This window comes from Gouania willdenowi, chromosome 17 (genome assembly GCF_900634775.1).
Source record: "Gouania willdenowi chromosome 17, fGouWil2.1, whole genome shotgun sequence".
Classification (NCBI taxonomy): Eukaryota; Metazoa; Chordata; class Actinopteri; order Blenniiformes; family Gobiesocidae; genus Gouania; species Gouania willdenowi.
In genome coordinates this window covers 22,757,397-22,771,297 of record NC_041060.1, presented here as the reverse complement: position 1 = coordinate 22,771,297, position 13,901 = coordinate 22,757,397, and the positions used below count along the sequence as shown (strand labels likewise).

The 13,901-nt window shown below is 43.1% G+C and overlaps 1 protein-coding gene across 4 annotated transcripts in view; it reads right to left on the bottom strand.

Moving 5' to 3' along the window:
• Positions 1-203: 203 nt before the first annotated feature.
• Positions 204-13,901, bottom strand: part of LOC114479274 (pituitary adenylate cyclase-activating polypeptide type I receptor-like) — a 40,017-nt gene continuing 26,319 nt past the window's right edge. The window contains exons 10-15 of one of the 4 annotated variants that reach the window (XM_028472866.1): positions 13,717-13,786; positions 13,511-13,602; positions 13,306-13,389; positions 6,839-6,968; positions 4,674-4,715; positions 204-2,431 (exon numbers count right to left, since the gene is read on the bottom strand). In XM_028472866.1, the coding sequence (XP_028328667.1) occupies positions 2,207-2,431; positions 4,674-4,715; positions 6,839-6,968; positions 13,306-13,389; positions 13,511-13,602; positions 13,717-13,786 (643 nt within the window). In that variant the 3' untranslated portion in view covers positions 204-2,206. The remainder of the gene's footprint in view (positions 2,432-4,673; positions 4,716-6,838; positions 6,969-13,305; positions 13,390-13,510; positions 13,603-13,716; positions 13,787-13,901) is intronic. The other 3 variants (XM_028472867.1, XM_028472868.1, XM_028472869.1) reach the window with 3 other exon arrangements.

Sequence of the window (13,901 nt, the reverse complement as noted above, 5' to 3'; positions counted from 1 at the left end):
TACTTCACAGAACATTATGAAAAGCAGAGTTAGATGGATTTCTGAGTGCATCCTAATCCAGATCTTCCCCTAAACAAGCCACAATACACAACTCACTCACACATGCTGTCCCTTACAGTAGGAAAAGTCAAAAGTGGCACATATTGTGCAACTGTTTGTAATAAATGTGCCTGTGTGGGATTTTGCATCAGCAAATTTGTCCAACAATTGTTTTTCTGGTCTGACTTTTTTTTAAAAAAGATGTTGTGATTTATATTGTATATCACCATATTGAGAAAACAATTTGAGATATGAATTTTGGTCCATATGACCATTGTCATTCTTCATAACCCAGGTACACTTATGCTCTAAAGTCCTTCAATGATGGCTTTAGTGTTCTCTCCGTGCCACAATTCTGCACTAGCAAAAGTTTCTGCAAGCTCAAATTATATTTCTCTTTATCAGCTCAGACACCAAAGGTCAGGCTCAACACTACACAGCATTACAAAGGTGTAACTATTATTAACAAGTTATGCATTTATCCATGTGAGTCATTGAACATTTTGAAAAAAAGGCAATAATACAGAAAAATAAATCCAGGCAGCCTAATAATAGCTTTTTTGTTTTGCTCGAGTAGAATTGTGGCGCTAATGTAGCATCATAGATGACGTGGTACGTTGATTTCCTACACTGAACGACAGTGGACTTACTATAAAAACATATACTCTAATGATGCGGTTCAATCATTCACAATTAAACACGTTTTCAGAGTCCTCTCATTGACTAGAGTCTTACTGTAATGCTGAGCTAAGGAGATACTACAATGCTGTCGTCATACGCGAGAATTAATGGGAGTTGGTTTAGCTTCTTTTCCTCCTAATACTTCAAATATCTTGTCTATTCAGAGTTTTAAATGATCTAAAACATAACAAATGTCTTTTCAAGGCTTTACTGAACCACACGATATTCAAACTATGGCACTTTGACGCTAAAAGTTAATGTGATATATTCACGCGTCTCAAAATTCTATATTACAGAGAGAAATACATCAATGCTGTACATGTACCGGTAAGTATTTCACATGGCACTGGTTCACGGAAACTAAATACACACCGGTTCGTGATGCCAGGTTTCCATCATCACCTGTGACTTGAAGTATTGTTTCACATTTCCCTTTGTTGACCTTAATAATACAAGCAACACCAAGATTGTCAAAAGCTTTAAATCACAATGAAGCAAACAATTACCGCCGTCGTGTCAGAGTTCATTACTCCGCATGGCTTAAACCCGCAAACCAAAAAAAAAAAAAAAAGATTAACGAAGCAGTAATCAGCTCTGACTGTTGCCTTAAAAGAATCACTTCACACACAAGGCTCAAGCAGAAACACTTGTTACAATCTTTACGTCTGCACCATTATCTAAAGTGGCTGCTTGGTTTGACCGCCGAGGCACTTTTGGAGCGAGACGGAGAGTAAATCAAACAAATTCAAGATAAAGAGTTCAATTAAACACCACCATAGGCTACTAATCTACAGTGAGCATGGCGAATAATCAGCATTCAAAAGCAGAGTGATGGTTTGATTCCCTTCAATTAAAGACGATATAAACTCAAGCTTTGGAAAAAGACAATTACTTCCCTTTTAAGCCTAAAAATTTGAGCCTTTTTAAGACTTCTATTTTGCACCATACAAGTGTTGTTTCACTCATACGGACAAGGTAAGATCTTTAGTCGTGTGACGTGAAGTCTACAGATTTGGGCTCCAGTTCCTTTCATTTGAAAAGGTCTCGACGTAAATACCGTGTTCTGTACAAGGTAAGAAAGTGGTTTGACTATATACACGATCCATGAGTAGTTTTCTGGTATAGATTGAGTCTGACATACTCCGTACTTATGGCTGAGTGTAGAAAACTGTGAGGAGACATCAAAACAACGAGCTTTTGTACAGCAGCTGAACCTCGACAGCACTTTCAAGCACACAATTTTACATCCACAGCCAAATGTGACCCCCACCCCCCCCTTCCCCGTTTTGGCACCGCATTTAGTCTGATTTGGAGTGAAACCAATCTGTGACCAGGGACTTGCTGTAAATGCTTTGAGAGTTTTTTTTTCTGTGGGCTGTGCTGTGGTATCGATGACGTGTGAGGGGATTACTTTGGTCTGCTCCGGTCGGTCGGTTGGTTGGTCATATACAATGTGGGACGGCATCTTGAAACACGCTCGGGTTCGTCACACGCTCAGGTCGGCAGGCTGATGTTGGCGCTCTCCGCCAACGGGCTGGACATCCTTATCTGGGAGCTGCTCTTGCTGAGGATGGACAGCTGAGTGCCGCCGTTCACTCCACTGCTGGCCAACGAAGGGTGCCGCTGCTGCTTCAGGTCCACAGCAAAGTACCGGTTCACCGTCCAGCTGCGCCATTTCCTCTTGATCTCCGACTGCACCTTCAGGGAGAAACTTCACAAGGTCATCTGTAATGTACTTTAGGCTGTACCAGCTCCATGACGATGCACAGTCAGTGCCACAGGTGATACACATGTGGGATATCTGCTTATAAGCAATGCAGTGATTCCCAACCAGGGAGCAGGGGCCACTCGGCCAGGGGTCGACAACCTACGGCCCTCTGACCATCAGGTACAGTACATCAGTAGCTGTGTTTCCATTACAGATTTTCGCAAAATAAAAGCGATATTTCTAAATGCCGACAAAGTATAATTGCGCTTTAAACATGTTTCCATTGAAGGTTGTTTTGGACTGGAGCCTCGTAACTCCTGTGAAATCTCATCCCGCGAGACTTTGCCGTAGAAAGATGGACGCTCAGAACAATGTCACAATGTGACATTCTTTAGTTTCACTTTTGTTCCTCATAGCCTGGTAGCCTCTTTTCCTTTTGATTTACCTTCAAACCGTGTGATTCTTGAGATTATATCAGGGGAAAGGGTTCTAAATGTGCTTTTAGTCCATTTTTGGGAAATTTGTAGTTTTTTCACCACGGCAGACGTCACTAACCTTCGCGGCCGGCAGATTATTACGTCACGTAGTGGAAGTACTTCTGATTGTCAAAACAAACATGATGGCCTGTTCCTTACTCCTCTCCTAACACCTTTCCTTAACCCCGTGACGTCATCCACGGGGTTATGGAAAAGTGGATAGGAAAGGAGATAGGAGGGACTATTCAGACGCAGCCCCGGTCTCCTCTACTGTCCACACGTACCGCATCATGTTTTCTCGGAGAGAAGTGGTCATGTGACCAGGTACCTCATGTCATGTGACCATGTATGTCACGTTCAGTGACGTGTATTTGCGGAAAAAAGTGTTTCCATAGCGCTTTTGCGACACAATTAAATATTGAAATGTCTGAAATTCTTCCTCATGAAAGCGTAAAAACTATTTAGCAATATTTGAGTGTTGTTTTCAAAATTGAGGTGTTTCCATTACCAGTTTTTATTGCGCTATTTAGATTTTGCACATTTCCAAGGGTAATGGAAATGCAGCTAGTGATACACATTTACAGAGAATCTCAGCACAGAAAGAGGAGAGAATCCTATCTTTCTGCTTGTCAAAGATGTAAGTGAGCAGGAGTGATTATCTTACATGAATACAGGATCTTTGGCAGGTCCATGCGGGAGTGACAGTCTGGTTACTAAAGTACGACCACCGTTTTTCCCTTTTTAAGTTTTTTCCAAATTCAATTTTTGAGTACCCCCATTTTTATTTCATTTTTATCTCGTTTTTCTTTATTTAATGTCGGCTAATTACTGACAAACGTATCGCTCCCATGCCAAAAATACTGAATAGGGATTAATTAAGTTAAATCTTTCTCAAGAATTGTATTCTTCACAACTTCCGAGGTCGAAAAGGTATGCTTGAATAAATCATGCAAGATCTCACCGATTTTCCGTTATAATTGAAAGTTTTTTTGTTTAATCACTTCCAAACACTTGCTACACATTTCACCAACTGTTTAATGGTCAAATTTGGTGAAAATTCCTGATATTCTCCCAACACATGTGGGTGAGGGTATATTCCGTGCACATATACTGTAACTATTTCAGTTTCAGGAAGTCAACTCCATGGTTTCTGTTCATTATTTGTGTTTGGACACAATCATGTTAACTGACGACTGAGTCTAAGTGTAAGCAGGTTTTGCTCAGAAGTCACTAGCTAAAATGGATTTTTATTTAACCGATACAGCAGTAAACCTTCAACCTGCTCTGCGTGTTACACAACAAAAATGTCGGACAGTGTGAATATGATTAAATTAAGGCACACAAAGGATTTATATTCTTCAGTAAATGCAACATTAAACGCTTTTTATGCAAATTATGAGTAGTGTAAGAAACTTACATTTGTTATTTCAGGCCTCAGTGATTCATGAAGAGATTCAACCATCAGGCTGATAAACAGCACCTAGCAATACTCAGCAGCAGCACAAAGCATAGATGATATCTAATTATGACGTTTATCAGTAATTCAATAAATAATCACTCCTGTGTGTGTTATTATGAATAAAGTTTGTTCGTTTTTTTGGGTGGGGCTTGAATGACTTCTGTGATGTTGAAGGTTGTCGACCACTGGGATGTGCCTTCAAATGTGAAATGTAGAGTATGTTCGATTAAACAGGAACAGTTTATGGTGAAATGCTGATCTTGTGTTTAGTTTATCTACTGATAAAGAATGTGTAAATGATCATGCCTACCTCTCCGTTTAGGAAACAGTAGAGAACAGCCACCACAAAGCCCTGAGGAGGAGAATAAACCAACGTTGATTAGAAAAAGGACGAGAGCTTTAGGCATGTCATGGTCTGGGGTCAGTGGGTTACTTTGGGGTTGAGTTTTGTATCTTGTATTTAGTCAGTTTGATGAAACAACAGGTTTAGCTTACGCTTATCCTCCTGAGACACAGCCTATTCATTTCCGTCTGCTGTAGAGGACATTGGTTGTTGGCCTGTATCTTGTCACGTCTTTGAGCTATTGTATCTATTCATGCAGAACGAGCTTTAAATAGGACATCCTGACCTTTCTAATGATGTCTCATTTGTTAGGGTGGGATGATGGGAACGCTTTTATTCTAGCTGAGACAAAATGAAAAAAACAGTAAGATGTCCAAGTCAGGAAAAAAAAGTGTAAAATGTATTGTGAGGATACATTTTAACCAATTATATTTATATTATTCTAAATTTGAACACATCAGATATGATTATCTAGTGTCAGAGTGAAGTTAAGGTGTTTAACATTACATTATTAGGGTTAGCTAACCCATAGGTATCGTGCTAGCTGTTTGTTTATGTTTAAAATTCTGCTACAAAAAAAAATAAATAAAAAAATGAGGTAATATAGATTTCATTGTGTTTTTGTATAACTTTTTAATAGAGTTGTGACGATAGAGAGAGTTCACGACATGATACGATGACAATGATGAGCTCACGATAACGATGCAATTCGATATTTTGGAAAGGAAAAATAAAATAAATAACAATGCTTTTATTTAACTTTCACTCTGTCACAATACTTTCATACTTACTCTGATTATGACCTTTTCGACACCATAAGTGTCACATCCATGTTTACGGTTTGGTTTTTCCCAGTTTTATTTTGATTCTTCCTGTTTCGGTTTCTAATTCTCTTTGTCATTCCAGGCTGCTTCACCCTCCGTTCAGCCTCAGTTTCCCCTGTGTTCCCAGCCGCCACTAATCAGTCGTTAGTCTGTCTATTTAGTTCAGCTCCTTTAGTTTCTGTTTGCCAGATTGTCTCCGTTCTTTCCTGGCTAGTGATTCAGCATTTTCCTACTGATTATTTCTGACTCTGCCTGTTTTGTTGACTGACCGTCTGTGTACCAAAGTCATTTCTCCATTAAAACTCTGATTCCAGGTCCCGCTATTGAGTCCGTATCTGTCTGTTCCAGCGTCACAATAGGAATATATGAAACCTATTTCTTCCTCTTTATTTAAAATGCGAAAAGTGCACGTACACAAAAGCAAAGACTGCAAATTCCTGCCAGTCTGAAAATAAAAGTAATTCATACCATTATCAATACACTCTTTAAAAAAAATTCCTTTCTGTGTATGAACTTCACCTCACAAGTTTTTTATTTCTTTTTTATTTTTTTTATCCTATAACTCGAGCAGTCTACAACAATATTCACATTTAATGGCAGCAATTGAGACTTTTGGACATTCACTACAGGTATGTCTCCTGCAGTAGGAAAGACACATTCATTTGGGACAGTTGTATCAGGGATGAAAAAGGATGTTTCAGCCCACATACCAACCCCCCTTCCCTTCCCGATACCACCCGTACCACGCATCGACACAATACACTGGGTTTTTAGAGTCATTTTATGTTTTTCTTGTCGTTTTGTGTATTTTGGAGTCAATTCCTGTTGTCACTTTGTGCATTTTTGTTGTCATTGTGTGTATTTTTGTTATCGTTTGTGTGTTTTTGATTCAATTTGTGTATTTTTTTGTACGTGTTTTGTTGTAGCATTGTGTGTTTTTTTTGCTAGTTTGTGTATTTATATTGGCATTTCACGTGTTTATGCAATCGCTTTGTGTATTGTGTTGGTTTTTATTATGTACCGTGACCGTAGTGTAAAGCTCACTTGCATTTTCTTTGGATATGCAACATGTCCTTCTGATAGTTGATAGTTTACTATATGTACTACATACATGTTTATAAATGTGCATTGTCATTGTTATAAATGAATAACTCTGAACCTGTGTTAACATAGTGCATCAAAACTAAGGCCAGTTTTTGATCATCTGCATATTAATTTGAACCATGTTCATGATTCATCATCCTTTCACTCGGTTTCCTTTTTATACATCATTTTTGAACAGATCTTTCGAATGCTTGAAAGGCGTACCTGGAAGGATCCCAGGCCGAGCTCAAAGACCAGTCGCTCCCTCTTGCTGACGTCCTCGGGTGAGAAGGCGAACACAGTGTAGTGAATACCAAAGAGGGGGATGAGGAGCAGGGTGGAGCGTGCCAGACGCCTGAACACACAAGAGAGACACACGTACTCTCTCTGTTTTCTTTTCAGGGCCTTAAAGTCAATAAAACCATAACTTTAATCTACCCTGGATTCTAATTATCCAAAACTCATGGCCGATAAGTCATATCAGCATCAAATAACCCCTTAAACGCCAGAGTTTATCCAGAAAACTTGGATATAAACTCAAGCTGTAAACTAGACAAACTGTATTTACGGAGAAAAGGACACATGCCATCAAAGGCTTTGCAGCATTCTCACAGTAAAATGTTGTATTGGATGAAAAAAAATCAGAAAATTAAATACATTTAAACAAAGTCAAATAAAATAAAATAAAGTAATAATAAGTTACTCATCAGGAGTATTAGGAGTGTTCACTCTCCTCTCATCTAAGCCCGCTCTCTGCTTCTCAGTCGCTCTGTGTGATGGTAACTTTGGTGCTTAAAGGGTTTTAAATTGAGCTTGACAGAAGCATGACATACAAGTAGGTAAAACCTAATCAATGCATTTATATATAAATAAAATATACTTGTTTTGAATGACCCAGAGTTACTCACAGCAGGGAAACGTGGACGAAGTGGGAATGACATTACTTTCCATGAGCGTGCACGAAACCTACTCTAACTTTCAGACAAACACGACATGCATTAACTGATAGAGTGTAAACTAGAGTAGACATCAGCTCCAGGACATGCATAATGCAGCAATAATCTACTAAATATTAATGTCAAAGGAGACAGATTTTAAACCTGCTGAAAATACAAAAACAATACACGCTTAATAAAAAAAAAAAAAACTGTCAAAAAAGTTTGATAAGAGTTATATCTTATAATGAACTATTAAAACATGTAAGTATCATCACATTTATATTTAAAGACTGCTCTGGTTATACATTTTACATGTACTGTATCCCTATTTGGTGAATTATTGAAGGTGTGTTGGAATCTATAACAAACCTTTTTAAGATTAAAACTCATTTATAACAAAAAAGAAAATAAAGGTTAAGGTTATGATATTCCAAAGGTCTAGAAATGACTTAATTTTACTCACTTTAACAACGTGCAGCATCTTGGATGATGCATTCAAAGTATGATGGAATTTATAGACACGTTTTTGCATTAAAGGGGTTTGTTTTCTCTCAATTTTTAATCCCTAGAGCAAAGGAAAGCCTTGACATATAATACTACCTCAAGCCACCAGAACACGACTACAAAAACAGCCCCGACCTAACCAATCTAAATTGCTGTCTAAATTGTATTATTTTTACAAGTTTAAATACATGTTACATCAAGTCCAGTTAAAATAATTTGAGTTAATCTGAGTGAGGTTAAATTAATGTAAGATGAGTTGCAAGTTGAGATAAGTTGAAATGAGTTCATTTCAGTCAAGATCAGTTTTATTTCATCCCTACTGATCGCCAGAGTTGGTGCTTTAGCACTGGATATCTACATCTCACGTACGCATGGGTCAAGCACCTATACCAACAAAGTCACCTGTGATGCCTGCGTGACCCCCGGAGTCTAAAAAATCCAGTGTCACCCGTGGATAATTTTCTTTGAATCTTGTTACGCAAGTTCACTTGGATGTTAGTCACGTGAAGATCGTGGAGAGAAAAAAACTCAGGAATGAGCTGTGGTGTCGGCAGCCCCGTGACCTTAAAGCTTGGAGCTGCGAGCCTGTGTTCGCCCTCCAAGGGGCTGGATAGGATGCCATAATACAGTATCATACAACCGGCTTGTTTTTTGTGTTACCTTGACTGCGGTGCTAAGTTAGCGGCAGTTAGTCGCAGTGCCTTTGCTCGAGCTAATGAGGCGATTGCAGCCCTTGTCAGTGTTTTCACAGCTCGGCTGTCACTTTATGTTGTTTTGTTTGCAGTTAGCAGCAGTGTCTCCACTCGAGCTAACGAGGCGATTGCAGCCCCGGCCAGTGTTTTCACAGCTACGGCTGACATTTTATGTTGTTACTGTACGCAGTTAGCAGCACTGTTTTCGCTAAAGAGGCAATTTGCAGCCTCGGTCAGTGTCATTGACAGCTGCGGCTGTCGCTTTCTGTTGTTATTGTGATGGCTACACAGGGTTTAGTCCTTAGTTAGCAGCAGTGTTGTCACTCAAGCTAACAGGGATTTAGTTAGTTTTCTTATTGCAGTTTTGGCTGTCGTTTCCTTTCAATACAGTAGCGTGTAGTTAGCAGCAGTGCCCATTTAGTTTTTCGCAGCTCAGGCTGTTGTTTTCTGTTTAGCCAGTGTGGTTACCACATTGTTAGTAGCAGTGCTCATGTTCAAGCTAACGACGTGCCCCGCAGCTTTATTGGGGGTTTCTTTTGCACATAGGCTGCTTAGACCTGGTTAGCCCGTCGATCAGCAGCAGTGCTCCCGCTCGAGCTGTCGCCGCACTACACAGTGTCCTTGCTCCGGCTCCCAGTGTGCTACTGTCACCATGTCCCATTCCTGTGTGGATTGCCTGACCCCTCTGGAGTTGGAGGACGGTCACGATCTTTGCCCACCCTGTTTGGGCATCGTTCATCTGAGGACAGGGTTATCCGCAAATCCATGCATGAGCTGTGATTACATGCCAGTACACATGACTAGGCTGAGAGAGGTGCAGCAGGCCTCGGAGGGGGCTGACACGCCCCTGGACGACCCGCTTCTCCCCTGCCAGGTCCCAGCTGTCAAACAACCAGCCAAGGGGGCCTTGGTGACCTAGACCTAGGGATAATAAGCTGGCAACCAAGGTTGACCGATTGTTGGCTGAGCTGGGTCAGATTTTCTGAAGGCTCTCCAGCTAGGAGGCGTTGCATCGGCACCTCCAAAGATAAAGACCCAGGCCGATGAGGACCCAGGCTGATGAGGACCCAGGCTGATGAAGACGCCGTGTCCATCGCTGCATTAGCGATGCAGTTTTCAGATGTTGGGGCGGACTCCTACTTGCATGCCTCTGAGTCGCTCTCCCGTTCCTCAGGGCAGTGCCTGTTGCGGGGGGCTGAGGACACCTCTATGGGGTCTATAATCAGTGAGGCCCTAGCTCGACTACAGCTTGATGTCCCACAGGAAAACCCTGCTCCCGTTAGCGCTTTCTTCAGGCGACAACAGGCGCTGAGTGTCTTTTCAGTCCCTCCGTCGGAGGACTATGTCAGGGAGCTTCACACCTGCTGAAGAGACACCAAGGCATTCTCCCACTCCAACTCGGATGCCAGGGCCCTAGCGGCTATGCAGGACTCCACCAACTATGGTTGGGCCAAATAAAAAGCTGGCTATTGCATCTCTGATATTGTCTCCGGATGAGTCCTTAAAGCTGCTATCCGGAGTTTCTGAGAATTGCCTCAATGTACCGCCCAAAACAGTCTCACTTCCTGACACTGCCTCGGTCAAACTACCAGAAGCCACGCCTCTGCTTTTCTGCACATGCATTGCGGAAGATAACAAGGTTGCATCGGGTCGCATTGATATAGTTCTATGGGTGAGGTAAGAGCCAAAATCATATTTACCTGTTTGTTGTTGTGACGCTTGGCCTTGTTTCCGTGCACAGTTCCGCATTCACTTTGATTGACAGTCTCAAAAAGAGTAAATCAAAGCCTATTGGTTGGGTGCACTCGGCGATCGTTTCCATTTGTATAGGAGTCTATAGGACGAAGGAAGGACTTATATACATTAATGTATATGAATGACAACCAGTAGTAGACCATAGTAAAAGACTAGTTAGGTATTTTTTCAAATTTCAAAAGAATCATGAATAAACATAGATTTCTCAGAAACTCCGGATATCAGCTTTAAGGACTGACGCTAGGTGTCCTCGACCCCAGTGCAGGATAACGTACGCCTTCGATGGTCCGCATGGGGCAGGTCGGTAGCTCCCTCTCCCACCTTATGCTGGCCCTCTCCGCTTCTTTATCACAAGCATCAGTGGATGCAACAGTGATAGATTTCAGCTATGCTTCGCTTCAGGCTTTCGCCCTCATGGCCAGGGAAACGGGGCATGGCTGGCGCAGTCACCCCTGACTGATGCATGCCAAAGAGTTCTCCATTACTTTCCAGTGGAGTCGGGGTAGCTGTTTGGGTCAGCCACCCTCAATGCCCTGGAACGCTCCGCCCAAACAGGGGCGACCCAGCAGCTACTGGCGGGCCTCCAGAGGCCCAGAGCAGCTCCTGGCAGATCCAGGGCCTCCATGACCGCTCCTCGACAGCGACCCCTGAGATCAAAATCTAGTCGCCGTCAGCGGTATGGACAGCCAGCAGAGCAAGCTGTAATATTTTGCCCCCCGGCACACCCGCCTCCAAGGCAGCCTAGGGATGAAGTACCAGGTCCCCGCCGCATCCCCCCCCCCCCCCCCCGGGTTCGCAGGAGCTGACTACACGAGGCCGGTCGTTGGCTGTTTTTCCCAGTTTTTCTGTTCGCCCTCTCGCGCACAGGCAGCCATGTGGCCCGCCTGGGGCTTAGGGTGAACATGAAGAAGAGCTGTTTGGTTCCTTCCAAGCAGGTTACATAGATGGGTATCAACCTGAATGCTGTCACCATGATGACCAGCTTGGCAGCTGGATGGGTGCTGGTTGGTTCTTTGGCTTTTCCAGATATGGATCAACAGCCTCCACCTGGATGCCAAGTTACACAGGATGGTTGAGGTTACCAGGAGGTGTGCCCAATCTCTAACCTAGTGAGGCGAAAGGTCATTTCTGGCAAAGGGGGTGGCCCTGGGTGCCATTCCGTCGCACAGAGAGACGGTGACAGTGGATGCTTGCCCGGCAGGGTGGGGCACCGTCTGGCAGAAGTGGACTGTGCAAGCCCTGTGGTCAGCCCGGGACAGCATCAGGCACATAAATGTACTGGAGCTGTGGGCGGTTCACCTAGCCCTGGAACACTTCATGCCCTTCATGAAGGGAAGTCTCGTAGGCTGGGCGTTTCCCTGGCAGGCCAGCCTGAGAGCAATGCATCTGCCGGTGGAACAGAACCAGGTGACGGATTTCCACTCTCGAAGGGGACCCCCGCCTGGCGAATTGAGGCTTCACTCCGAGGTGGTGGAAAACCTCTGGGAACTTTTCGGGGAGGCAGAGACAGACCTCTTCACCTTCAAGGAGTAAACCCACTGCCCCCTCTGGTTCTCTTGAACGGAGACCTCCAGCCACCTCGGGCAAGGCGCCCTTGCACACGACTGGCCACAGGGGTTGCTCTACGCTTTCCTATCTCAGCCCTTGATCCTGCCAACACTACACTGGGTCTCCAAGCAGAGCCACAGCCTGCTGTTGGTGGCTCCTCGGTAGCCGGGCAGGACCTGGCTTCTCCTGCTGTGCAGGCTCTGTTGCTGCTAGCCATGATGCCTCCTCGACAGGTGAGATCTCCTCTCGCAGCTGGGGTGTCAGATCTGGCACCCCGACCTGGGGTGTCTCCAGCTTGGGCCTGGCCTTTTCAGGGGCCGACCCACTGCTGAATGACTGCAAAGATGCTGTAAGAGCCACCATCCTGAATGTATTGGCACCATCCACCCAAACTCAATATGAGAACAAGTTCAAGAGGTTCTCTGTCTGGTGTGCAGACAGGCGGTTGGACCCAGTCCACTACCCGGTGACTGCTATCCTGGATTTTTTCCAGCCCCTCCTTGATATTGGCTGCTCACAGTCCACTCTGAAGGTCTTTGTTGCCATGGTTTCTTGCAGACCTGGTGGACTTGGCCACGGTGGGTTCCCACCGGTTGGTGACCCGCTTCCTAAAAGGGGCCTTAAGGCTCCGGCCTCCAAGGATTCAGAGGGCCCCGGCATGGGATTGGTCCCGGGATTCATAGAACCGTAGTTGCGTACGTAACTTTCATTGGCAGTTGAGTGAAGGTGGGCTGAGTTTATTTGAGGTAAGATAATTTGAGTTTGGTTGAGTGAAGTTGAGTTCAGTTAAGATGAGTTGTAAGTTAAGTTAAGTAACTGTAAGTTAAGCTGGGTCGAGTAAAATTTAGATATGTTTAGTTACGTTGTGTTTAGTTCAGTTAAATTGAGTAAGGTTTAGTTATGTAGTGTTTTGTTCAGTTAAGTTTAGTTATGTTGTTTAATTCAGTTTATTTAATTTTAGTTATGTTGTGTTAAGTTCAGTTTAGCTCATTTTAGTTGTGTTTAGTTAAACTAAGTTAAGTTTAGTTATGTTGTGTTTAGTTCAGTTAAGTTAAGTTATGTTATGTTTAGTTTAGTTCAGTTAAACTAATTTAAGTTTAGTTATGTTGAGTTTACTTCAGTTAAATTGCATTAGGTTAAGTTAAGATATGATTGACATTCATAACCTATTGATGAATAACAACACACAACATTGTATACACACAAACGCACACACACCACACGCACACACACACACACACACACACACACTTACAGCGTGATGGCGGATAACTCTGACATCCTGCACGAATGCTGCACAGCCTGTGTGGGCTCACTGAAGCATTTCTGAGCACAGCTGCTACACAGCACAAAGACAACACACAACACAACAGAGACAACGTCTTTAGGGACAGGGACGCACAGGTCCGCACACACACACACACACACACATACACACACACACGCAGTGTTTGACTCACAGGTAGATGCTGGACTCGTTCCCTCCAATGTCAGGAGACTGAAGCTTCTGCACCAGGATGATGATTATTCCAACAAAAAGCACAAAATTTATCTGAAACCAAAGCAGAAGCGCATGAATCAGGTGATTTTCACCTCCTCTGACTGTTAGCAGGTGCCCAACCTACATAAAATGAATACTCCACACACCATTAAAACCTGCTCTTACCATTATAGAGGCCACGACTGGTCCTTTGATAACCCACCAGAGGGCAGTGTTCTCATTCGTATCCCAGCAGCTGCAACAGAACAAGCACTTATCATGACATTTATTGATATAAAAGAAAAGGTGATTCAAGACACAAAATTGGAGATACTTTTTGTCTGGACGAGCAATACATGATTAGTTCAAAA